Here is a 26,116-nt window from a genome sequence, read left to right on the forward strand (position 1 = left end):
TTTTCTTTAATACATGGAGACCAAGGTTATATAATAGTTTCGGATTTTTCATTAGTTTTAGTTTTTATTTAGTTCTCACTTTTTGTTTTTAAAAATTGGTTAGTTTTCATTAGTTTTAAGAGAAGGGTTTGAATACTATAATTTTAATAAATAACCCTCATGAGACACGTCACAGTCTCAGGAGCTCAATCTTAAGATTGTCCAAACTTTTTTTAACAAGGGCCATATTTCCGGGGGTCAACAGTCCTTTTTCCCCCTTTTTTTAACACTAACATTTACATACAAATGCACTATTTTATTAACATCTGATTTTTATTCACACAATTATCATTTTTAAATGGAAATGTAACCAAATCTAAAAGAAAAAATTGCCTTTCTTTCCACATCTGGAGTCAAATAACATTATATGAGATGAGTGCATGTAGCTGTCTGTCACAGGTGGGCCATAAATACTACATTATAAAATCGAAAAAATAAGGCCGTACAACATGTCACCAAGGGCTGGACATGTATACACATATACATGTGTTAAACAGTTTTCTCTTCATCTGAGACTTCTTTATGAGCTAAGCATCTGTTGATAGAGCGCTCTCATGTGGCTCAAAGGTGAACTGCAGATAGAAAACCCAAAAAAGAATCTCCCGTTTGTCGCGACCCACGTCTTCTTCTGTGTTAACGTGGGTCCAGAACATTAAATGCCAATCTAATCAGTTTGCGCTTGACACACACTGTGAAGAGGGGGAAAATGCAATTAACGTGCAATTAATGTAATGAACAATGAGTATTGTTGTGAATGCGGCAACTTTCACAACAACTTTTCCCTCTAAACTGGCATTTACATAAATACAATATTGAAATTTATGAGACCGTATATTGTACAGAACAGTGTTAACTTTATAATATCACCACCTAATAAGAGGGTGATTGCTTTACAATAGTAAAACAAGCACAGATATTGTTAAATATGCCATTTTTTTCCTTCAATAGACGTGAACGAACAGTTAATTAATAAATTACTTTATTTTAGATTATGTTATTATTATTATTTTTGAAAAAAGAATAAGAATAAGAAGGAACAACTTGGAAATCAGTCGTACATTAAGGACAGGGCAGGAGACAAAGCCAAATAAGGGCTTAAAGCGGCGCCTACCCAGCGTGTCGAGGCCCACTAGTGGGTGTAGGTGGTATTACAGGTGAACCTCATCTTAAGGTGGAAATGAAAATTAATTTATATTAAAAAATATGTCTAATATATGTGTCACATCTTAATGATGTTTTTATATTTGTAAATTCAATATAAGGCTTCTCAGTAATGAGATATTGATCAATATTGAGTTGTTAATAATGGTTCATCGGTAAAAGGGAAAAAATATTTCAATTAGAATTTTATGAGTTTAATTCAATGCTAATGTGCAAGTTTTGCTGAGTTTTTATGAGCCTCAGACGTCTGATTTTTAGGAATCTGTGGTCTAAGACACTTCCAATAAAAATGTGCTGTTTCTCTACGGACAAAAAGTATTTTTTAAATAGATATCCTTGTTGGAATTCCTGTGCTTACTGTAACCGTGCGGCTGCTTCTCTGTTGCAGAACTGGGCTCCAGCCGGATGTGAGAAGTTAGGAAAGTGTCTCAAAGTGCCCAAGTCTGAGAGCTGGAAGTGCTCCTGGCCACACTGACACCGTCATGGAAAAAGACTCTAAAAAAGAAAAATACAGACACCCTGATTATGTTGTTTTGGTGTTGTTTTGTCAACTCAAAAGGTAAAGGATGGATTTGGATGGAGTTTGTCAGATTTTGGTGGTGATCTGGACTTTTAACAGTGAGTTTTTGGACATTTTTGTTACATTACCTGTATGATACAGGTCTATGTTACCGTGTAATTTGATTGAAATCTGGGTAACAGTTACAGTTTGAGTGTATTGATACTGTTGGAAACTTGAGGTTTGCTCTCTCTCTCTTTCTCCGAGTGCTTTCTCTCATTTCACTCTCGTGGTAAATTGCCCCTTTGTCTATATTGGACAGGAATTTTTGACGTAAAAATTGGCCTATTATTTATGTTTTTTATGGTTTTTAGGCTCTGATTATAACATATCTCTTCACGTATACAGTGTCAGAATAAATGTTTTTACAATTTAGAAAATCAACTCTGTATGAGATAGTAAGCCAAACCAAAAGAATTCAATCCGATTTTAAAACATTTGAGTAAAAAAACTACAGTATATAAGTATACTTAGGTTGTGCTGAAAAAAGTGATATAAGACACTCTATACTGCACATTCCTATAGAATCTATATATAAGTTTTAACATAGTGATGGATTAATGTGGGATTTGTTTTAAAAAATCTTGTTTTAAGATGGTTATAATGTAAACGAGGGCATACAGGGGGAAACAAGGGAACTTTTTACAGCTGTGAATTTAATGTTCAGGAAGAAACCTGCGACAATGGTCGGTGCTCTCAATCCAAAAACGTGAGCACGTGAGGGAATTGTTTTTGTAAAATATTATTTCAATCATTATCGGGCTGGATTATGGGATTAATTCAGCTTCATTTGTATTTGCATACTTAAAAAACACATTTGGTTTGTCGGCTTTCTATTAAATTGTATCAAAATTTACATCAGAAGTCAATATTTGTGACTTATATTCAATGTGTTTAACTCATAAAACACGCATGAAAAAGTGGATTAAAAAAAAAAGAAATTTGCTTACAGGTCCAAAAAAACATTGACTTAGAAAGAAACTTGTGGACGGATGAAAGAGAACCTCACTCGTTCATCGATCAGCTACCACAACAATAAAACAGGTGACTGCTTTAAATGTTGTGGCTCATCAGTTTTTTATAGAAGCGTATTGCATTTACCTTAAATCATTTTTAAAAAGGTTCTGTTTTTTACCAGATTTTTTTTCTGAGGTCAGTTTTTATGGGATTTATTTTTCAGGTCTGTTTTACGAGAGATTTTTTTCGGGTTTGTTTTTACGAGAGATAATTTTTTTTGGGTCTGTTTTTACGAGAGATTTTTTAGAAAATGTGCTGCACACTGTATGGTAGTGTGGGTGAATGGCAAAAGTTGTGTAAAGAAGGTTTGAGTGGTCATCAGGACTAGAGAAACACTATAATAAGATATAAATACAAACCATTTACCATTTTCAGACTCCACAAACGTGAACACACTGATGTGATCAGTTTTAAACACATTTCGGCTTCATAAGGCTTCTGTGATTTTATTTGTAGCTGCTCATATATTTTTTTTTGGTGACAACCTTTGACAAACGTCTTACTGATGTGAAATAAAAATAGTGAAAAATAGTGAGTGAAAGTGAAAGATAGAAATGCTCCAGACGTTAAATACACAATGAATTACAGAGCAAATAAACAAATATGACTAGATTTAAAACAGAAATAGACAAGTGTAGAAATATGTTTCCTTTTTCTTATTTCCGTAAAGTGTCGCTGTTTGGGGTTTTTTGTCACAAAAATAGCAGCAACAAAAATGTCACCTATTTTACATATTATGAAGCCAAACTTTATTTAACTTCGTCCATTTCAGTTCAACGAGAAACACTATGGAGAAAAAATGTGTCAAAAAAAGAAGTATGTTTTCCCTTTTGAGATTAAAATCTCTTGTACAAGTAGCCAACAAACAACTGATAAACAATAAATACACAATATTGTAGACAACAAAACAAAGCAGGCAGGCGGGGAGCAGCAAGAACGAGGTTAAAGTAACTGTTTATCACCTGCATTAATGACTTCCTTTATTCATCCATCCATCGTCAACCGCTTATCCAAGATCAGGGTATCGGGGGTAGCAGCTCGTCCTCCATCTGCCCAGAGGTCTCCTTCCAAGTCCCTGAGGCACCACGGCAGCAGCATCCTTACCAGGTGCCTGAATCACCTTTCCACACTTAGAACTCCTTGTTCTCAAACTGTGGTTCACGTACCACCAGTGGCGCGTGAGCTTCCTCCGGTGGAACTTGGAGGAAAATCAGATATACTGTTCGACTGTATTATACCAGGGTATGTGATAAGCTTAGGTGGAAAGAGTTCTGAAATAAATTCACTAAAGTAAAAGTAATTGACTTTAAAAAGTACAAGTACACAAAAATCCTACTCAATTACAGTAAGGCAAGGAAATTTCCACTGATATCAAGGTAGTTTAGTTTTGTTTGTTTTGAGTGAGTTTCTCGGTATAGCTTTGGGCTTTTTTGTGTGTCTGTGGAGACACAGTGTTGATGCGTCTTACATCATGACTGATGGAGGGAAGGTTACGTTTTGTGTTAAGGAATTAACCCCAGTTCTTCGAGTCATGAGCGATTTTGTGGGATACAGCAAGGTTGCAACATTAGCAACACAACTTACACACTGGAGCTTTAACCTGATGCTGATATTTAGACCTGAGATTGGGATTGTGCTTTTTTAAGAGTGTAAACTTCTGACTCAAGTTGGCAGGAAGCTTATATTTAGTCAGATGGGACATCTTGTAAGCAGTCTTGCCTTTGCAGCAAGAAGACCCAGGTTCAAGACCTGGTCAGAATAAGGGTCTTTCTGCATGGAGTTTGCATGTTCTCCCCGTTTGTGTATGTTTCCTCCCACAGTCCAAAAACATGCAATATGAGGATTAAGCAAAATTGGACACTAGAGATGGGATGGATGGAGACGTGTTGTATTTCAGAAGTCAGAATATCTCGGTATACATAGTTTGAATGACGCGTTCATAGATTTATGATGTTTGAGTGAGAATTGGATGGAACTGTGCATAGATGTATGTTGTTCATACATAAGCGTGCATAGTTTCATTTATGTATATCAAGGAGTAAAAAAGATACAGAGCAGATCTTGCATCTTAAAAAAATCAGAGCACACATATTTATTTATTTATTTATTTGTTTATTTACGTCTCATTTGTGCAGCAGCAGCAGCGGTGGCTGTTTTGACATTATTCTTACAAACAGTCACTTCCTGTGCAGCTCTAAGGAAACAGCCAGTTTGAGGAAGCTGCGAGTGAGCTGTCGCTTAGAGGATCACATTGCATCATCGTCATCCTCCTCATCATCATCGCCATGTCAACCGATCCCGGTACATCAACGATCATGGACGCGGCTTTTCTCAAATCCACGAGGGCCATGCTGAAAGCAGCAGAGATGGTGAGATACTGAACATCATCGTGAGCGTCACACGTCCTCTACTCTTTGATTTAAGACTGAACGGATGGAAGTAAATGAGGCAATAACGGAGGAGTCGCATGTTTTCTGTGTAATTCAGTCACTGGAGCGTCTGTAGTTTGTTTGACGAACTCTTGACTCGAACATTTCAGAGAAGAAACTGAATCTGTTACTTGTTTAAATCCAAAAATGTGATGTGGAACCAGGAGTGAAAACTCACAGTCCACAGTTCCTCTTTCACTCTGAAGTGCAACATGGTGAACAACGGACACAAGTAAATCTTACAAATCGAAGTCACGCCGTCACAAATCAACGTGTTTGTGTGTAACGCTGAAATGCAGGAGGTGTTAGATTGAGTAAGGGTTTGTCTGTGTAAAGTATATCATATTTAAAGGGTGTGAAATTTTAGGGTAAATTATTTTTATACAAACAAACTCAACTCAAACTTCTTTGCAGTTTTAAAACTAACTGAAGGGTCAGGTGAGAAATATTCAGCTGCAACAATTCAACAACAAACAACACAAACAGAACTTTAATTTTTTGACAAAATTAACTATAAAAATGGCCGATTAACCCAAGATGGCGGACTTCCTGTTGGGTTTGGATCATGGTCATAATGTTGTTTTTTCTTCACCCTGACATTCTACGCATGTGGTGTTCAGGGGGAATTTGGACAGGGGGCGGCGCACTTATTGGCCACTCCCACATCCAATTTTCGACGTACATTCCCCGAACCTTTTTTAGACATATATTTACACCGGGTCTGACACAAATATCTGTGAGTTTTGGGTTCAAATACACAATTCCTTTGTCGTAATAATAATAATAATGATAATACAAAAATAATTTAATAAACAAAGATTTACAGACAAAATTGCTCAACTTTATTGGATGTCTGTCTCGTCTGCATCTTGTGTACATATTTCTAAATAAAAATACAAATAAACTAAATATTACACATGAAAATGGTCCTTAAAATACTGTTTTAGTAACTTAGCAGCATTTATAGTAAGTCAACGTAGATAAATAAGTAGAATTGTCCCAATTCACTGGTCTACATTGAGTAAGAATTCATATTTTCGACTGATTTTGTTGAAATAAATGTTTCTGTGTCCGTGTTTCGGCTGCAGACGTCTCTGTTTGTGGCCTTTGTGTGTTTCACCGTCGCCTCCAAGCCAAGGCTCATCACAGCGACGGTGTTGGAGTTTCTCGTCACGTTGTTGCTGTACCTGCTGTACCTGCTCAAACTCAACAAGAGGCTGACGCTCTTCTTTTGGCCTTTCGTGGTGGGTGTATAATTGCCCAACCTTTTATATTCAATGTCCCCGTGAGCAGAGAATACGCAGCTGTGCACATGTTTAGTTTCTTCTTCTTCTTCTTCGCTTCTTTTCAGGACATGTTTAACTCAGTCTTCGCTGCAGTTTACCTGACTGTGCTGAGCCTGATGGCGTTGACCACGTACACCGTTACAGGCACACTGGCTGGAGGGGTGAGACAGGTTTCTTTGTCTAATTGTGCTTTTGCCCTTACCCTGACCTTAACCACCACCACTAAGTGGCCCTAAAACTAGGTGGGTTTAAAAAGCCCTTGTAACAAAGATATAACTACATGTACACACACACACACACACACACACACACACTTCCTGGAGACTTCCCCCAACCACTTCCCCCAACATCCTCTAACCTCAACCTTCAAATAAACCTTAACCTAAACCTTCACCTTATTTGAAACGTTACTCGAGTCCTATTTCTTAAATTCAAATATTTTCTCCCTGAAAAATGACCTATTGTCCCCCCTGACAGGAAGTCAGGCTCCGACAATGTAAGACATAAATATCCACAATTACTGGACATGTTGTAATGTCATTTGGTTATTAGGAGTGAAAGTAAGTATCACTATATATCATCATAATAATAGTTATAATAATAATAATAATAATAATAAATGGCAATGGCAGTGAGTAAACACTGCTATATATAATCCACATATAATAGTAATTAAAAGAAATGAATATTATAGGCATGTACATATGAATATACAGTTACTATGAATGCAAAAGTACCAGTACACATTTACTCATCATCATTATCATCATTATAGTCATTGTTCTTATTACTTCTATGATGATTATGATCGATGTCCTGTGGCCTTACACTTATTTCTTTTTTATTTATATATATAATAATAATAATAATAATAATTATTATTATTATAATACATTAGGTTACATTTATCACATTAAAATATAACTTTAACATTTAATAATATATAAGCTTCAATTTCAATTGTCTATGTGTTCTTTTTTTAATTTTTTTGATTCTATTTAATTTTTCTGTCTAGTTTTGCGATTTAAAGATTTGTTTTGCATCAAAAATTATATGTATATATACATATATATATATATATTCATATCTTAAAAACAGAGACTTTTATTTTAAAATGATGTGTTACATCACCGTAAATATTTTTTATTTGCAACATCATGATGTCATTTTTTAAATTTCGAATCATAAACAGTACGTTTTTCCAGTAATTGAGCGAAATGCGTCGCTCACATTGCGCGGACTCCGATATCCTCGCGTGTCAAGTGTCCTGTAGTATCCCACTTCATCATCAGGTATATACAGTATATATAAAGATATATATTAGAAGTACACAAACACACAAATGATTTTATCACAGTTGTCAGCCTTTAATCTACATCCATGTGGTCTAATGCTTTTATTTTTCTCTCTCGTCACAGATCGTTGGTCTTCTGTCGGTTGTTCTCTTCTGTGCCGACACCTATCTGCTCTTCACCAAGATCACTTTCAACAATCCAAGACATGCAACACTGAATCAGGGCAATGAATGAATGAATGAATGAATGAACCCGTCACAGACCCTGAATAAAGACTACAGTTTATGTGAATTTATATATAAACTTAGCACAAAAAGTAAGAAAATGTGTGTTTGCTGGATTATTTCTTTGTTGTAACAATGTTTCTCGGCAGTAAATCTTATTGGATTGGATGATTGTAAGATTTATAGCCAAGAAACAACAAATTTCCTTACTTTTTGTGCTAAGTTTATACACAGAAGCCACTTTTTTTTCAGTCTGAATTATCAACACGTACTTGGGCCAATGGTTAACCTCACTTACAAAACTCTCATCACCAAAACATGCCGTACGTGTCTGAAAATAGACTCAGTCGACCACAACGCTGCAGCTGTTCTACTTTAACCTGCCGCTCGCTGATGTACACAAACATCTTCATTCTGAAGCGGTCGCCTTGTGCATGTTTGGTAACGAGAGTAGACTTTCACTTTCATCACGTATCTTCTGCTTTTGTATTTGTATTTCAATATAGTTATTTTAGACGCATATGATTTCCCCTCATCCTATTTCTAATGTTTTTTATGTTGTGTCAGCATCTGTAATACATAGTGTTTTTCACATCCATTTTAATAAATCATGACATTTAATGCATTTAGTGTGAAAGCAATGTTTCACTGGCTGTGGGAAGAGAATGTGACTTGAGTTTATTTTAGCATTAGCCACAGAAAAGACACTCTCTTTCTTGCTCCACTTAAAAAAAAAAGTCTCTCTGACTAATATGAATAATGTTTTATAGATTCCCTTTTAATGATTATAAGTAAACAACAGATATATTAAAACTCTACATTTGTTGATGTGATAGTCCAGGGAGCTGTGGCTCCGTGGCTGCAGGATCCAGATACAGTAATTTACATGTCTGTCAGATTAAGATTAAAACAGTCTGCTTTGGTGGTGGACCTCTGTCTTTTTTTTGCTGCTTTCCAGTGGAGGGGTCACCTGCAGATGGTTCATGGCACTGAATCCTCTCTCACACTCTGCTGTTGACACCCAGGACAGTGGGTGACACTTGTTAGCACTTTGCACATAGATGGTCTCCGAAATTCCCTTCCTGATGTTGTTGTTTACGTTACACACTTTCACTTTGCAGCATTTTATTTGATGTATTTTACATGGTCCATTAGGCAGGGATACATAGAAAACATATACCGCACCCCATGGCTGCAGGATCCACATCTAGACCTCATGCAATGAAAAAAAGTGCAGTCTATGGCCAAATGGGGAGGAATTGAGCTTGCAACCAGTGCTTTTGAGCAAGGTACTATTGCTTCCTGTGCACAGATGTACATTTGTATTATTTTATACTGCTGAGAAGAAATGACATTGTGGGAAATGTTGTCATAATATTGTACATTATCTGCTTTATTGTGAAAAGTGCATGTTGTTATTTGGCGCTATACAAATAAAAGTTGATCTGGTGTGGCGGTGTAGTCGTGCAGCCGCGGGGGGCATCGCATTTCACATCTGGACAAAGCAGCAGCAGATGTTGCGCTTCGTGTGCTCCGTTTCCGCGCTGTCATTGTTTCCGTTTCCACCCACGAGAAGACACTGCCTCACGCCTCCACACGCACACTGTGGAGCAGCCTGTATCTCCTTTCCTTTATTGTTTTCTTTTTTTTTTGGAGTTTAGTTTGGAGTCTCTGAAGCGATTTGAGGAGATACTTCTGGTTGAAGAATGGGGGACATCGAGGCTCCCAGCTCTCGGCCGAGCCACACCGCCACACTGCTCTCCGTTCTCCCGAGCAAAGAGTTCGCCTCGTCCAAGAAAGGAATGCTACTTATTGCTGAAGTGGTAAGAAACGAGCAGAGAGACTCTCCTCTCAGTTTCCTCTCTGAAACTCCTGGAACTCTCCCTGTGCCATTGTTTGCGTCTGTGCGCACAAGGCGCGCTGCGTTCTGGACGCTTTGATTTGAAGGTTTTTGCACAAGCGATTGCAGCTTCATGATGATGATGATGATGACGATGACGAGCATGTGTTGAATTACTTCACATCCAGAAACTGTTACTTTGAATGTAGGTCAGTCTCCGTTCCCGTCACAATGTTTCCATTAGTGAAGGGAGGAGCAGTGAGATTTCACAGCATCATGACATGAGGTCAATTTGGGAACGTTTTGTCACATCTGGATTATGGAGACGAGTCATCTGTACTGTCAGTGATCTAATGTGAGATTATCTGCAACATCCAAACAATATCAGTGTAGAAATATCACAAAAGTGTGTATTTTATAGCAGATTTACTAACTAATCTGCTTTAAAACCACACTCTCTTTAAGGGTGTAAAAGTATAACATGTTTAATTGAAAAAATGTAGTATTTTTGTTGTGTTTTTCAACCTTTTTGCCTCAAACTTAACTTGATGTGATCTCTCCGGGTTGTGCCGGTGTGTGTGCACGATCAAAATGAAAATGGAAACTTGTCTTTGACTGTCCAAGTGGATTTCACCGAACCAGGAAGTGAAAGTTTGTGTGTAGCTGTGATGGTGCCAGTACTGTGAGGAAGAAGGAGGAGGAGGAGGAGGAGGACTGACCATGTGAGCCTTAACATTTGTGTCATGTGACATGGTCATCACATCCTCCGTAAGATGTAGCTCAGTCCTCACCACGCTCAGCATAAAGCATTATCCCTAACTTTGACCCTAACCCACAAGCACCAAACTTAACCAGTTCCCCAAAAATGAAATTCTGCCTCATTAGGACCAGGTTTTGGTCTCCATGAGGACTACAAATGCAAAACACACAGGCTTTTTAACTGCTTCTTTACCAGCAACAGCCTTTGGCTAAAATTCCTCTGACGGTTTATTGACCTCAGCTGACAGTGGGAAACACAACCATCTCCTTTTATACGAGGGTCCCAGTTTTAATGAGTAAGAGACTCAGCGCTGGGTCATGAGGGGCAGGCGACGATCATGAAATACACACACACACGCTTTGTTAAACTGTAAATCACAGATTCACAGACTTTAGAGAAATCCTGCTGCAGATGATCTGTCTGTGGAGGTTCTCTGTCATCCAGGACATAGTTGTAGTCGTAGTTGAGTTGAAGGTGTTTCACCTCCCATCGAAGAGGCTTTTATACATATATATGTAAAAAAAAAAAAAAAATATATATATATGTATATATGTATATGTTTTTTTTTGTAGTATATGTAGTTTTTTTTGGTCGGTAAATAGCTTCTACTAGAAGGGAATTTTAAAGCCCAAATGTTGTCAGATTTAACTCTGGTGGTGTTAATTAGCACTGTAGAATACAGATACTGTAGCAGGGGTTCATTATTAGTTGTTGTAGTAGTAGTGGGGGTATAAGTAAAATAAATCTGTTAAATATGTCAGTTGTTTGGCTAATCTCATGTACAAAATTTAATTTTAGTTTGCTTGATTTGAACGTACTGCCACACTTCTAGGTATAAGGTCAAGTCAGTCTCCTGTTACAGAATGTTACAGACAGGATGTAACCTTATTTGTTTCCTGTGTCCTTCAGCTAAAAACCCCCAAAAAAGGCTCTGTCAAGCAAAACTATCAGACCTGACTGAGGGAGCCTTTGTGAGTATACAGCAGTAGTGCAGGGACGGGCATTTATCGCATTAAACTGCTGAACAAACGTTTTTTTTGAGCAGTAGGAACCTCTGAAATCTAGAGCTGAAACGATTAATCAATGAATCGATTCATGAATCGACAACTATTTTGATAATCGAATAATCGGTTTGAAGCTTTTTTCATGATTAAAACAAGATTTTCGATTGTTTAAGCTTCTTAAATGTGAATATTTCCTTCATTTCTTTGCTCTGGATAACAAAGAATTTAATAAAAGTTAATCATTTTGGTTTGTGGACAAAACAAGACATTTGAGAACATCATCATTTCCAGGTTTGACGAGCACCAATCCACATTTTTTAAGGTTTTCTGATATTCTAACACCAAATGATTAATCGAGAAAATAATCGACAGATTAATCGATTATGAAAATAATCGTTAGTTGCAGCTCTACTGATATCCAAGCTGTTTGCAGTCGTCTCATTTTGCTTCCACACTGTTGCTGTTGCCTCCATCTATCTTGATTTAACACAAATCGCTTTCTGTGTGCAGTGCAGGAATGTCACCGGGCGACACGAGATTAAACCCTGCTACACTCAGTACGTTTACATGCACAGTTTAATGGAGCTAAGGCCATAGTCTGACTAAAACAGACAATCAGACAACATTGCCGAGTCTGAGTATAAATGCAGAGGAGAAAATCGACTTATTGGCCGCGTACGTATGACTCCGCCTCTGTAGGTGGCGCTGTATCTCTCTATAAGCTAGTACGTATTGAATCAGTTTCCTGTTGACCTTTACGTCACAGAATTCTGTATGTTTCGTACCTGCTGTACACACTGGATCCAACATGTCTGGTTGCTGTGTTGCCCGCAGTACCACAAGTCTGACTAAGCGTATACATGCCGGAGTAATCAGACTATGAATCAGATTATGCAGGTATGTTAGTCCAACTAAGACTAGCTCAATTTTAGTCAGACTAATGGGTTTACATGACATTAAGAAAACTGAATTATGGTCTTGTGCTGAGTTTACACCGAACGAGATTTTGTCAGTATTTCAAATTCACACAGTACCGCCTAAAGCAGGGGTGTCAAACGTACGGCCCGTGGGCCAAAATCGGCCCACCAGAGGGTCCAATCCGGCCCGCAGTATGAATTTGTTAAAATGATATACTGTAATACTATATTTTTCACTTCCAGATACTTTATGACTAACTGTTTGTGCCTTTATAGATCCACTGTGATCTGTAGGTTGTAATGCACATGTGCAAATGTTAAATTTAGGCATAATATTGTTGAAATTGCACTTATTTTTCTCAAGAAACCTCATTGAATGTAGAACAAAGGAAAACAAATTCAGAATTCTTGTTGTTTAAAGGGTATTATGCTATTATTTTACTAATCCGTCCCACTTGAGATCAAATTGTGCTGTATTTGGCCCCTGGTCTAAAGTATCGCTGCTGAACTGTGTTTTTGATAGAGAGCTCACAGTCTGTGTTGTATCACTGAACTCAGCTGTAGATTTGTGGCTTCCGGAGGGAAAACAGCGCGTAGCTTCATTATACCTCACAATATCAGTGAGACACACACACACACATCCTGCTGAGCGAGCATTATTACAGTGTGTCACACCGCTGTGCTCGTCTCATTACAGTCAGCAATAAGTTCCATGAGGAATGTGCTTGTTTTTGTAGTTTCTTTTCCCCTCTAATGTTGCGTTAATGAAGGACACATGGTACAGTAAGTGTGTGTGAAGTGTGCCTCGTCTTCCCTACATGGTGTGAACACAAAGACTGAGGAGGGCTGACAATTCTTAGCTCACTATGTAATGTGTTTGTGGCCTTGTGGTTTTTTTTGTTTTTTGTGTAAAAGTCCCTCATGTGCAAGTTTGTCTGTTTTCAAATGCCCACACGTGTGACTCATCACAAACTGTCTTTAAAGTGCAGGAACCTGACGTTTTCCATGTGATTCTGCTCCCAAAAATACAGCATATCGTCACATCATCGGCATAATATCATAATCAATAACACAGACGCCGCAGCCTCTCCCTTTGTTGATGATTTTAATCTATACAATCTGTCAAATTCAAGTTTTTATATTTTAATGGTAAACAAGAACAATATCTATTGGTTTGTGTTTGATTTCTTGCCACAGTCCTAGAGGAACAGCATCAAAACAGGACACCACATAACATGGACTGTGTGCTTTAAGTTGAAATCATTGTTGTTTAAAATGGACATAAGTACAATTTTTAGTTACTTTATTATGGAATAATATTTCAGTAAATAGATGTGAACGTCTTCTGGTTTCATTTATTTACTGAAATTGTTCCTAATTTAGTGTTAAAGGATTTAGTAATACCGACTCATATGGATAAGGGGTGAACTGGTACTTATTTTTTCCCACTTTTTTCGCGTCAAATTTGCAAAATATTTCCGTCTTTAACAAGTGCTTTTCAAGACGTTTTAAACCACAATAAACTTCAATTAATTCAGTTAATTCATTCAATCTTGACTGAAGTTTTTGTCCATATTGCCCGAGCCCTAATTTCATGTCTTGACTTAAGGGACTGACTGGGAAACTGAGGAGAAACTGAAGGGAAACTTTCCCTATTTTAAGGGAAACTGAAGATTCCTTCACTGTTTTTTTTAAATTATGTACATACATAATTAAAAAAACTGGAATCTTCAGTTTTGTATTCAACAGAAAAAGAGTCAGCAAAATGCTTTATGACTCTTTCTTTGTTGCTTTTCATGGTTTTATATGATTATAAATAGAAGGGTTTGGGGTTTGTGTCAGCACATATTTTCACTATTCATGCAAGTTTTTGAGACCAAATAAACAATTTACCAGTTTATTCAGTTTAAGAGAGGTTTTTTAGTCCTGTGATAGTTTAGATGGATTGCACTGCTATGTATCCCTTGAGGAAACATGGAAAATAAGGTGATTTTGTGCAGTTTTGAGTGATATAATGTACATGTAAATATACATAATCTGTGTTTGAGTCCAACCTTCAGGAGCAAACATTCCGGAGGATCTTCCCGTGCGTTAGGGGATTGCTTAGGTTTTACTTGACACTCTTTGCCCTCACACTGACAGCAGCTGCAGCACTTTAAGGTCGAGTCAGGGGGAGTTTTCCGCCCTCGAGCCTGTGTGCTGTGGTGTGACTCAGACTGAGACAAAGACAAGATGGCCGAGCCTGTCTGAGATTACAGCGCTTTTCATTTTTCTGCAGATACAGTGTGTCCAATCTCGTCTGACAGGAACTTTCCGAACGCGAGGGAAGGCTCACTTTACGTTCATGATTGCAGCTTCGTGTTCGGGTGTTTTTAACCACAGCTATGTTGCTGTTGCTGTTGCCGTGTGAAAAGAAATACAGTGAATACATGTGAATGTGTGGATAATCACTGTATTTACACAGATTTGAGTAATCCACGGTAGATTACAGTGTCAAATCTCAAAGTAAGAGAAATAAATGTTTATTTTTAAATAAATATACTAAGGATGCAAGTAGAGCTGAAACAATTACTCGATTAAATACATCTTTTATAATCGATGAATCAGTTTTAAGATTTTTTTTCAGGATAATCCTAATTTCTTTGAACGTTTTTCTGACATTTTTTGGACCCAATTTCTTTTTTTTTACTTTAATCGATTATGAAAAGAATCGTTAGCTGTATTTATTTTCTTGATTGTGCAAAATAAACATAAAATAATAATAGTTGAAGAGGAAGCCTATTCAAGTCCACTGTTTTAGTCATCAGTCATAGCAAGGGATATTAAATCCAGTATTGTTGATATTGTGTATCCCTAAAATACATATACTTGATTTAAGGCCAGAGCAATAAATGCAAGTGTCCTAAAATCTGTTTTTCTAATGTTTTTTTCTAATTTTTTTAAGGTTCTCTCCTTCATTTCGTTCGTGTGCTTTGCCGCGTCCACTGCGGCCGCCTTCGTCACCATCCCGCTGGTGGAGTTCCTGGCTGCTCTCTTCTTGTTGTTCGCCTACTCCACCAAGTTCTACGAAAGGTTTCAAAGCTTCTTCTGGCCTCTTATGGTGAGATACACTTTTTCAGTCTTTGCTGTTTATATTATACACACACACACACACACACAAAAAGTCGCACACTCTGCATTGTGTTGAGCAAAAAGAGGCCAAGGACAGACCACAAACTCTCTCTCGGAGAGAAAATGCAACCAAAAAACAGCACATCAACAAGATAAATGATAAAGAAACATAATAAAATGCATAATTAGGGAAGCTGCAGCACAAAACATAAGGGATGAAGAAGTCACGTACCTCTTCCCTGGAGTCTCACAGCAGGGAGGGAAGAGATAACGCGGGAGACACACCCACAAAAACAGACAATAGGGAAACAAACAAACGAAATGAATCAGTTTGTCCTGATAGCATCAACATCGTTTCCAGGAAAAATGAACAGGTTTTTAACTCACAGGTCTCAAACTTGTGGCTCGTGGGCCACTTCCTGCCCCCACGATCAATTTAATGTGGCCCTCCACTTAATATCAAGCTATAATGAGTCATTTCTGTCTGTTTTTATATTTTGCAGATTAATTTTTCCGTCATAAAGGCATTCATTTATTGTAAACTAGTTATCCTTTCATGTCAAAACAGTTTTATTTTGAAATGTGCGATATCATCATGGAATATCTTGATTTAATGTTGATTTTTCCCAAAATGTTTGACTTTATCGACCTCCTCCAGACTCGGCTCAGTGACCCTGAAACATTCAGAGTGCTCTCTATAATGTGAATGAATTTGAAATTATAATTGCATTTTATTTGAATATGTAATTTTTTTGTTGGTTTTTTTTTAATGGAAAGGACATTTTGAGTTTTGAATATAATAGTATTTAGGTGTATGGCTTGACTGACTATAATAAATGGACCTTTGACTCTTGAAAAATGTCTTTGTGACCCTTTAAGTTACCCTGCACTCTCGTGTTGAGTTTGATTCAGAATCTCATACAACCACTAGTCAAAAACCCAAACTATTCCTATTTTTACACCTTTTCTTTGCTCATGAGTCATCAAAATATCCCAGCTAGCACTTTTGAGGCTTCTTCAAGCCTTTTCAAGGTTAGCTCATTTCTCCCACTATTTCTCCTACTCAAAAACTGACCAAGATGAGAAACAAAGGAATTCACAATAACAGTATCAAGTCCATCAGAAGATGACTTGTATCTCTGAGGTTGTAAGTTCTAATCGTACAAAAAAGTGAATTTCACACAAAAAAAAGTTATTGAAAAACAGTAAGAAAGAGTTTTTTATGCAGCTCAGTAAAACCCCTGTAAGAGTAAGACCTGTATGACTGAGAGACGTCTTACTGAAGTATGACTTTTTGGTCACTTTTTGGACGACATACTATACTAGATGTTTTGGTGTCATTTAGGACAATATTGTACAGAACGGCTCCACAAGGTTGGTGTAGTGGTTGGCACTACTGCCTTTGACCAAAAAGACCCGGGTTCAATCCCTGGTTGGAACAAGTCATTCCTGCAATCCTGAGAGGTAGTGATAGCATTCTGGACGACATACTATACTATGACTTTTTTTGGAATGATTTTGGACGACATGCTATACTATAACTTTTTTGACTGATTTTGAACGACATACTATATTATAACTTTTTTGGGTGATTTTGAACAACATGCTATACTATGACTAATTTGACTGATTTTGGACGACATACTATACAATGACTTTTTTGACTGATTTTGAACGACATACAATACTATGACCTTTTTGACTGATTTTGAACGACATACAATACTATGACTTTTTTGGGTGATTTAGGACGACATACTATACTATTACTTTTTTGGGTGATTTAGGACGACATACTATAATATAACTTTTTTGGGTGATTTTGAACAACATGCTATACTATGACTAATTTGACAAATTTTGGACGACATACTATACAATGGCTTTTTTGACTGATTTTGAACAACATACAATACTATGACTTTTTTGGGTGATTTAGGACGACATACTGTACTATGACTTTTTTGGGTGATTTAGGACGACATACTATACTATGAATTTTTTGGGTGATTTTGGATGACATACTATACTATGACTTTTTGACCAATTTTGGAAGACGTACTATACTATGACTTTTTTGGGTGATTTTGGTCGACATGCTATAATATGACTTTTTTGACTGATTTTGAATGACATGCTATACTATGACTTTTTTGGGTGATTTAGAACGACATACTATACTATGATATTTTTGGGTGATTTTGGACGACATACTATACTATGACTTTTTTGACCAATTTTGGACGACCTACTATACTTTGACTTTTTTTTTACTGATTTTGGACGACATGCTATACTATGACTTTTTTGGGTGATTTAGAACGACATACTATACTATGATATTTTTGGGTGATTTTGGACGACATACTATACTATGACTTTTTTGACCAATTTTGGACGACCTACTATACTTTGACTTTTTTTTTACTGATTTTGGACGACATGCTATACTATGACTTTTTTGGGTGATTTAGAACGACAAACTATACTATGACTTTTTTGGGCTGATTTTGGACGACATAATATACTATGACTTTTTTAGGTGGTTTTGGACGACATACTATACTATGACTTTTTTGACCAATTTTGGACGACATACTATACTATGACTTTTTGACCAATTTTGGACGACATACTATACTATGACTTTTTTTGGTGATTTTGAACGACATGCTATACTGGGACTTTTTTGGGTGGTTTTGGGCGACATACTATACTATGACTTTTTGGACTGATTTTGGACGACATGCTATTCTATGACTTTTTTAGGTGGTTTTGGACGACAAACTATACTATGACTTTTTTGACCAATTTTGGACAACATACTATACTATAACTTTTTTTGGTGATTTTGGACGACATACTATATACTATGACTTTTTTGACTGATTTTGGACGACATACTATACTATGACTTTTTTGAATGACATACTATACTATGTCTTTTTTGACCGCTTTTGGACGACATACTATACTATGACTTTTTTTACTGATTTTGGACGACATGCTATGCTATGACTTTTTTAGGTGGTTTTGGACGACATACTATAATATGACTTTTTGGACTGATTTTGGACGACATACTATAATATGACTTTTTTTGGTGATTTTGAACGACATACTATACTATGACTTTTTTAGGTGGTTTTGGACGACATACTATACTATGACTTTTTTGACCGATTTTGGACGACATACTATACTATAACTTTTTTTGGTGATTTTGGACGACATACTATACTATGACTAATTTGACTGATTTTGGACGACATACTATACTATGACTTTTTTTACTGATTTTGGACGACATGCTATGCTATGACTTTTTTAGGTTTTGGACGACATACTATAATATGACTTTTTGGACTGATTTTGGACGACATTCTATACTAGATGTTTTGGTGTCATTTAGGACAACATTGTAGAGAATCACTACATATGGTTGGTGTAGTGTGTATCCCTGTAGTCTGTGACAAATAAGACCCGGGTTCAATCCCTGATTGGAACAAGGCATTCCTGAGATGTGTTGGTGTCATTTTAGACGACATACTATGACTTTTTTGACCAATTTTGGACGACATGCTATACTATGACTTTTTTGACTGATTTTGAATGACATGCTATACTATGACTTTTTGGACTGATTTTGGACGACATACTATACTATGACTTTTTTGACCAATTTTGGACAACATACTATACTATACAAAAAGTCATAGTATAGCATGTCGTCCAAAAGCAGTCAAAAAAGTCATAGTATAGTATGTTGTTCAAAATCACCAAAAAAACTCATAGTATAATATGTCGTCCAAAACCACCCAAAAAAGTCATAGTATAGCATGTCGTCCAAAATCAGTCCAAAAATCAGTCCAAAAGTCACAGTATAGTATGTCATCCAAAAGCAGTCAAAAAAGTCATAGTATAGCATGTCGTCCAAAATCAGTAAAAAAAAGTCATAGTATAGTATGTCATCCAAAATCAGTAAAAAAAAGTCATAGTATAGTATGTCGTCCAAAAGCAGTCAAAAAAGTCATAGTATAGTATGTCGTTCAAAATCATCAAAAAAACTCATAGTATAATATGTCGTCCAAAACCACCCAAAAAAGTCATAGTATAGCATGTCATCCAAAATCAGTCCAAAAATCAGTCCAAAAGTCATAGTATAGTATGTCATCCAAAAGCAGTCAAAAAAGTCATAGTATAGCATGTCGTCCAAAATCAGTAAAAAAAAGTCATGGTATAGCATGTCGTTCAAAATCAGTCAAAAAAGGCATAGTATAGCATGTCGTTCAAAATCGGTCAATAAAGTCATAGTATAGTATGTCATCCATAATCGGTCAAAAAAGTCATAGTATAGTATGTCGTCCAAAATCAGTAAAAAAGTCATAGTATAGTATGTAGTCCAAAATCAGTAAAAAAATACATAGTATAGTATGTTGTCCAAAATCAGTCCAAAAAGTCATAGTATAGCATGTCGTCCAAAAGCGGTCCAAAAAGTCATAGTATAGTATGTAGTCCAAAATCAGTAAAAAAATACATAGTATAGTATGTCGTCCAAAATCAGTCACAAAAGTCATAGTATATCATGTCGTTCAAAATCGGTCAAAAAAGTCATTGTATAGTATGTTGTCCAAAATCAGTAAAAAAAGTCATAGTATAGTATGTTGTCCAAAATCGGTCAAAAAAGTCATAGTAAAGTATGTCGTCCAAAATCAGTAAAAAAAGTCATAGTATATCATGTCGTTCAAAATGGGTCAAAAAAGTCATAGTATAGTATGTCGTCCAAAATCAGTAAAATAAAGTCATAGTATATCATGTCGTTCAAAATCGGTCAAAAAAGTCATAGTAGTATGTCGTCCAAAATCAGTCAAAAAAGTCATAGTATAGTATGTCATCCAAAATCAGTCCAAAAAGTCATAGTATAGCATGTCATTCAAAATCAGTCAAAAAGTCAAAGTATAGCATGTCGTTCAAAATCAGTCTAAACAGTCACAGTATAGTATGTTGTCCAAAATCAGTCTAAACAGTCACAGTATAGTATGTTGTCCAAAATCAGTCTAAACAGTCACAGTATAGTATGTCGTCCAAAATCAGTCTAAACAGTCACAGTATAGTATGTCGTCCAAAACCACCCAAAAAAGTCATAGTATAGCATGTCGTCCAAAATCAGTAAAAAAAGTCATAGTTTAGTATGTCGTCCAAAATTAGTCAAAAAAGTCATAGTATAGTATGTTGACCAAAATCAGTAAAAAAAGTCATAGTATAGTATGTCGTTCAAAATCGGTCAAAAAAGTCATAGTATAGTATGTCGTCCAAAATCACCAAAAAAAGTCATAGTATAGTATGTCGTCCAAAATCAGTACAAAAAGTCATACTATAGTATGTCGTCCAAAATCAGTACAAAAAAGTCATAGTATAGTATGTCGTCCAAAATCACCAAAAAAAGTCATAGTATAGTATGTCGTCCAAAATCAGTACAAAAAAGTCATAGTATAGTATGTCGTCCAAAATCACCAAAAAAAGTCATAGTATAGTATGTCGTCCAAAATCAGTACAAAAAAGTCATAGTATAGTATGTCGTCCAAAATGACACCAACACATCTCAGGAATGATTTGCTCCAACCAGGGATTGATTCCACGTCTTTTTTGTCAAAGACGACGGTGCTAACCACTACACAAACCGTGGGAGCCATTCTCTACAATGTTGCCCTAAATGAGACCAAAACATCTAGTATAGTATGTCTAGTATAGTATAGTATAAAATGTGACAAAAAAGTCATAGTATAGTTTTTTGTCACATGTCAAATACTGAAACTATTCCTATTTTAACATATTTTCTTTGCTCATTAGACAACTCATATCTTTATTGACAAAAGTCTTTTGAGGCTTTTTCAAGCCTCGAGCATTTCTCCCATTATCGCAAAGTCGTTGATGATGAAGTCGAAATCCTCGTTGAAATTGAAATGACGCAACGAACGAACGCAGGCACGCAACGGAGACCTTTAGTTTGTTTTAGGGTTTTAGAAGTTATTTTGTTTGATTTTGAGAGCTTTTAGTTTGGTTTTGTTGTTTTTGAAACACCCAGACAGACACACACATATATAGTCGTAGAAACATACCTCCAGTGGGATTTGAACCCACGATGTTGTGAGCAGTGATGCGACGTTCTTGTCCACTGGACCACCTTCAGCGCTGGTGGTGCTCCTCACAGGAATAGAGGATCACATGAATTAAGTCAACTGATGAAGGATCAAACAGTTTGCCCTCGTAATTTAACGGTTCAATTTTTGTAAAACACTGACCAAGATGAGAAACCAAGAAATTCAGAGTAAGAGCATGAAGACAAGTGGCTCAGTCCACCAAAAGATGACTTTTATCTCTGAGGTAATAAGTTCTAAACTTACAATGAAGTGAATTTCACACACTTTTAAACCTTTAGACCCAAAACAGAATTTAAAAATACCAAGAAAGAGTTTTTACTCTGTAAGAGTAAGACTTGTATGTCTGAGGTTGTGAGTTCAAATCCTATGATGAAGGATGAGTTCAAGATTTGATGTAAACAGTCAAAGGCTCAAAGAAAACCTGAAGAACTGTCAGAGCAGGTCGCTCAGTGGAGAAGAACACTGCTATGAAGTTTTCATATCATGGGTTCAATTCCTATAAAGATCAAGACAACTTAAAGTCCAACGTCCAAAGTGAAGATTGAAAGGAGACAAAAAGTCCGACCATCACCAGGAATTGGTTTTGTGGAGTCTGATACAAAATCAGAAGTTTTAACAGGAAGGGCTCTATAGCTCAGTGGTAAGAGCACTGCTCTCGTAAAGCAGGGGTCGTGAGTTCAATCCTCACTGGAGCCTTTCACTGTCTTTGCCACAATCTCCATTTTGGATGTTGGATTTAAAATGTCTTAAATATGTTAAAAATTCAGCTTCCAGGGCCTCACACAGTGTCCTTTTGTAGAACCGAGATGATGATAAAGTTGAGTCATTTGTGTTGCTCTCTGTCTCACGCAGGATTTCATGAGATGTGTGACCGCCTCCATCACCTTCTTCATCATCTCCATAATCGCAGTGTCCAAATATGTGGATGAGCCTTCCAAGGCTGCTGCGGTACATGAAATATTTATAAAAAACAGTCAACATCATCATCATCATTGTTGTTGTAACTCTAATCCCACACTTTGTTTCTCATGTCACCTCGCGTCGTTTCCTTTCCTCAGGTGTTTGGATTCATCGCCACCATCGTGTTCGCTCTAGATTTTTACCTCATCTTTAATGAGCTGGCTGATTTCCTGAAGCAAAGAGATGACCCACAGGATGAGCCGTCAAGACAGCAAGGTGAACGTTCATATGAAATATATAGTGTATTGATTTTCTCACTCAATGTTTGTACAATGTTCACTTAAATATCACCCAGAACTACTTTCTGTTAAATCGGTGAGACGATACACTTTCGCTTGCCAAACTTTGATTCATCATCTGGTCCATGAAGAAGTAAACACTCGGTGGCGGTTGTGTTTTCGTCACTTTTGTTTCCAGATGACTCTTCAGACTCCGACTCAGACTGAGACCAGGACGGATCCTCACCAGCCGACACGTCCGACCTCACACAAAAGTGAACCTTCTGCAGTCGAAGCTGCTGGTTTTCTACCAGTTTTCATCACACGACAAGGTTACATTAATACTGTCCACTGTGGGCAATCACATTCAGGTCACACTGACTGTAATTAAAGCAACACTATGTTACTTTTGCTGGCTATGCTGCATGTCATTGGAGCAAACAAATCTGGGTGCAGAGCTTGCGAGGCCTCATTGCTAATTTGGCCGTTTCAGTTGCTAGCTAAGCTCACTAAGTTACACACTTTTAACATTAATAAAAAAGAATGTATTAATATGTTAGTCTGACTAAAAGCAGACTTTTAAAATACATGTTTGTCTGACTGAAATTGTTCTAAATTGAAATTCTCAAAGTTTAAACGAACACCCAGGGAGTCGGAGCAGTTCCCGCCCCGGGCTAAGAAGCTGGTGGCAAAAATCATTGATGTTTTATGTTCTATCAGCTTAAGGAACTGCATATTTCAAAGTTCATAGATGGTAGGAAGACTTGGAATGGCGCTTAACACGCTAACAAGTATATTAGCTGCATGCTAAACCAGAAACAACCTGATGCTAACAAGCTTAAATCACTGGGACACTGGGACAAGGACAGTTGTCTTTTTAAACGACGTAGTCGTGCATGGAATGGAGTGTTTCTACCCACTCAACAAACTTACTTAGGCAAATAGAACCCAGTGAGCATCAGCATCATTTTAAAGCTGTTTTTGTTTTTTTAGAGGAAAATCTTGCATAGTGTTGCTTTACTTTGCTGCGTTCTGTTTAGTTTCTGCCGGAGCCAAAATATGTTTAACGGTGAAGAACTTGGATGTTGACGTTCTTCTGCTGAACGTCCAACGCTGCAAATACGTTTCACACAGGAATTTAAAGCCATGTGACAAATATGCCGATAGTAACTTACTTTTACTTTCTCATACTCACAGTGTTTTCCAAACTTTCTCTATGGGGGGCCAATTTTCTACAGAACTGTCAATCACAAAATCAATTGAGTGAATCACAACTTCATTTTATACACATTATTTAAAACATATACTTTTTAATTTTGGGAAAATTCAGCTACTTTTTGTGGGGGGGGGGGCAAATAAAATCTCCCGTGACCCATCTGTGGGTCTCAACCCAGACTTTGGGAGCCACTCATTTTGAAGAAAATATAAGTACTATTATCAACCTGGTAACTTAAAGGTCCAGTATGTAACATTTTGGAGGGTTTATAGGCAGAAATGTAATATACATACATTGTGAAGCCAAAGCTTACTGTACTGAAGAAGAACATCTTTTCTGTATACCATAATAAGATGTATATATACCATAATACCCTGATGCTGTTATAGAGTGATTTAGAAGAGTCCACCGTGTATTGCAATCTGCAGTCTCACCATCAGATTCTCACTCATTCTCACACACTGGACCTTTAATTATCATTAAGCTGTGAAATCGTTTGTATCGACGTGTGAGATCATTTGTAAATCTGACATAAAGACTAACAATGACCGACGCACTGTGACCTCCATTACAGACACAGTGAACACTTTAATGACCTTGGTGAACAAATGTTTAGGATTACCACTAGTCAAGTTAACAAAGATGTGTAAACCACGTTAAACATGTGATCATGGGGCAGTTTATAAGTGTGTAAGCCGACAAGAGGGAGAAGGATAAACTGGTTCATAAATGTGTGTTTCTGGCAAAAATAAGATGAGAAATTAAGGTTAAACGCTGTTGGAGCTTCCTCCTGTTGTCAGATTTTTGTAAAAAGTCAGATTTCAAAGCAACTTTCTCTGGGTCATTACATTTTGAGATCATCAGTGTTTTTTGTTGAGAGCTTTGTGAATTTTTAGGTTAAAAACACTGATAACCGTGTGTTTTTCAAACCAATTCAGTTAGCCCAAAGTGTGAGAGCATCGCTGCCTGTCTGCTGTGTGTGAATTAATAATGTCTTTTTTTTGTTGTAAAATATCAGATATGTGAATCATTTAGTGTAATGAACGCCATATTTTCTTGCTTTTCTTGCTAAATGTTCGCCGCTTCAATTCTACTGAGAAGCGACTGTAAATGTAAAAAGACGAGTGACAACTGGCCTCTCATATTCATGTGGGATTTCAACTGCTGTGAGCAATTTACACAACAAAGTGGCGATAAATAACTTCATCATTGTGCCTTCAATTACACAGTTTTGTTCGTTGGGATATCAAAGTGCCTTCAATAAAACAGTTTGTATTAAATGGTAACAATAGGCACACGGTGTGTATTAATAAATGGGGATTTAAACGGAAAAATGTTCCCAGATCATCTGCAAAATGCAAAAGATGTGAACGGATGTTTTTCCTGCAAAATAGATTAAAAAAAATTGCACATATAAAAGAACATTTAAAGGTCCAGTGTGTAACATTTAAGAGTGTTTATTCTTTGTATGAGTGTATAATCATTTCAACAATTAGCAATTGTTGTTGAAAAAGCCTTTTATGTTTACATTAGCAAAGGTAGCCATTTTTATTTTTGACTTTTTTTTTTTAAAACTTTGTTTAAACATTGAACAATAGACATGTACGGAAGAGTATTAGCGCCACAGTCTAGTGTTTTCTTCTATGAATTTCTTTAATCTCAGTATTCATGCTGTTTTATTTTTTACATGTGGTCTTAATACTCTCCCGTAGACATGTGGTCTACGGGAGACACAGCAGATTTGAAATTGCAGTACATTTTTACACATTTCTCGATATATATAAAGCCAACATCTTCAGTGGTGCGAGTATATGATCCATTTCATCCAAGATTTTGTATATTTTTCTACTTCTAGACTGAGAATGAAACTGAGTCTTTCCATTTAGCATATTGAGCAATAAATATTTGTCTTTGTGTCT

At 36.7% G+C, this 26,116-nt stretch overlaps 3 protein-coding genes and 1 non-coding gene across 4 annotated transcripts in view; all 4 read left to right on the forward strand.

Annotated features, from left to right (window-relative positions):
* The window catches only part of galns (galactosamine (N-acetyl)-6-sulfatase), a 31,224-nt gene extending 28,433 nt beyond the window's left edge, over positions 1-2,791 (forward strand). The window contains exon 14 of the mRNA XM_058629747.1: positions 1,589-2,791. Coding sequence (XP_058485730.1) covers positions 1,589-1,675 — 87 coding nt within the window. The 3' untranslated portion in view covers positions 1,676-2,791. The remainder of the gene's footprint in view (positions 1-1,588) is intronic.
* Positions 2,792-3,790: 999 nt separating this feature from the next.
* LOC131459694 (chemokine-like factor) lies at positions 3,791-8,934 on the forward strand. The gene is made up of 5 exons (XM_058629751.1): positions 3,791-3,883; positions 4,969-5,145; positions 6,294-6,449; positions 6,557-6,652; positions 7,910-8,934. The coding sequence occupies exons 2-5, from the start codon at positions 5,062-5,064 to the stop codon at positions 8,018-8,020; spliced, it is 447 nt and encodes a 148-aa protein (XP_058485734.1). The 5' UTR covers positions 3,791-3,883; positions 4,969-5,061; the 3' UTR covers positions 8,021-8,934.
* Positions 8,935-9,519: 585 nt separating this feature from the next.
* Positions 9,520-25,227, forward strand: cmtm3 (CKLF-like MARVEL transmembrane domain containing 3). The gene is made up of 5 exons (XM_058629084.1): positions 9,520-9,833; positions 15,476-15,631; positions 22,656-22,751; positions 22,862-22,979; positions 23,181-25,227. Exons 1-5 carry the CDS (start codon positions 9,717-9,719, stop codon positions 23,207-23,209), a joined length of 516 nt encoding a protein of 171 aa, XP_058485067.1. The 5' UTR covers positions 9,520-9,716; the 3' UTR covers positions 23,210-25,227.
* trnat-cgu (transfer RNA threonine (anticodon CGU)) lies at positions 22,427-22,499 on the forward strand. Its single transcript has one exon. It is a non-coding gene; the product is annotated as a tRNA-Thr (tRNA).
* Positions 25,228-26,116: the final 889 nt, after the last annotated feature.

This window comes from Solea solea, chromosome 5 (assembly GCF_958295425.1).
Source record: "Solea solea chromosome 5, fSolSol10.1, whole genome shotgun sequence".
NCBI lineage: Eukaryota > Metazoa > Chordata > Actinopteri > Pleuronectiformes > Soleidae > Solea > Solea solea.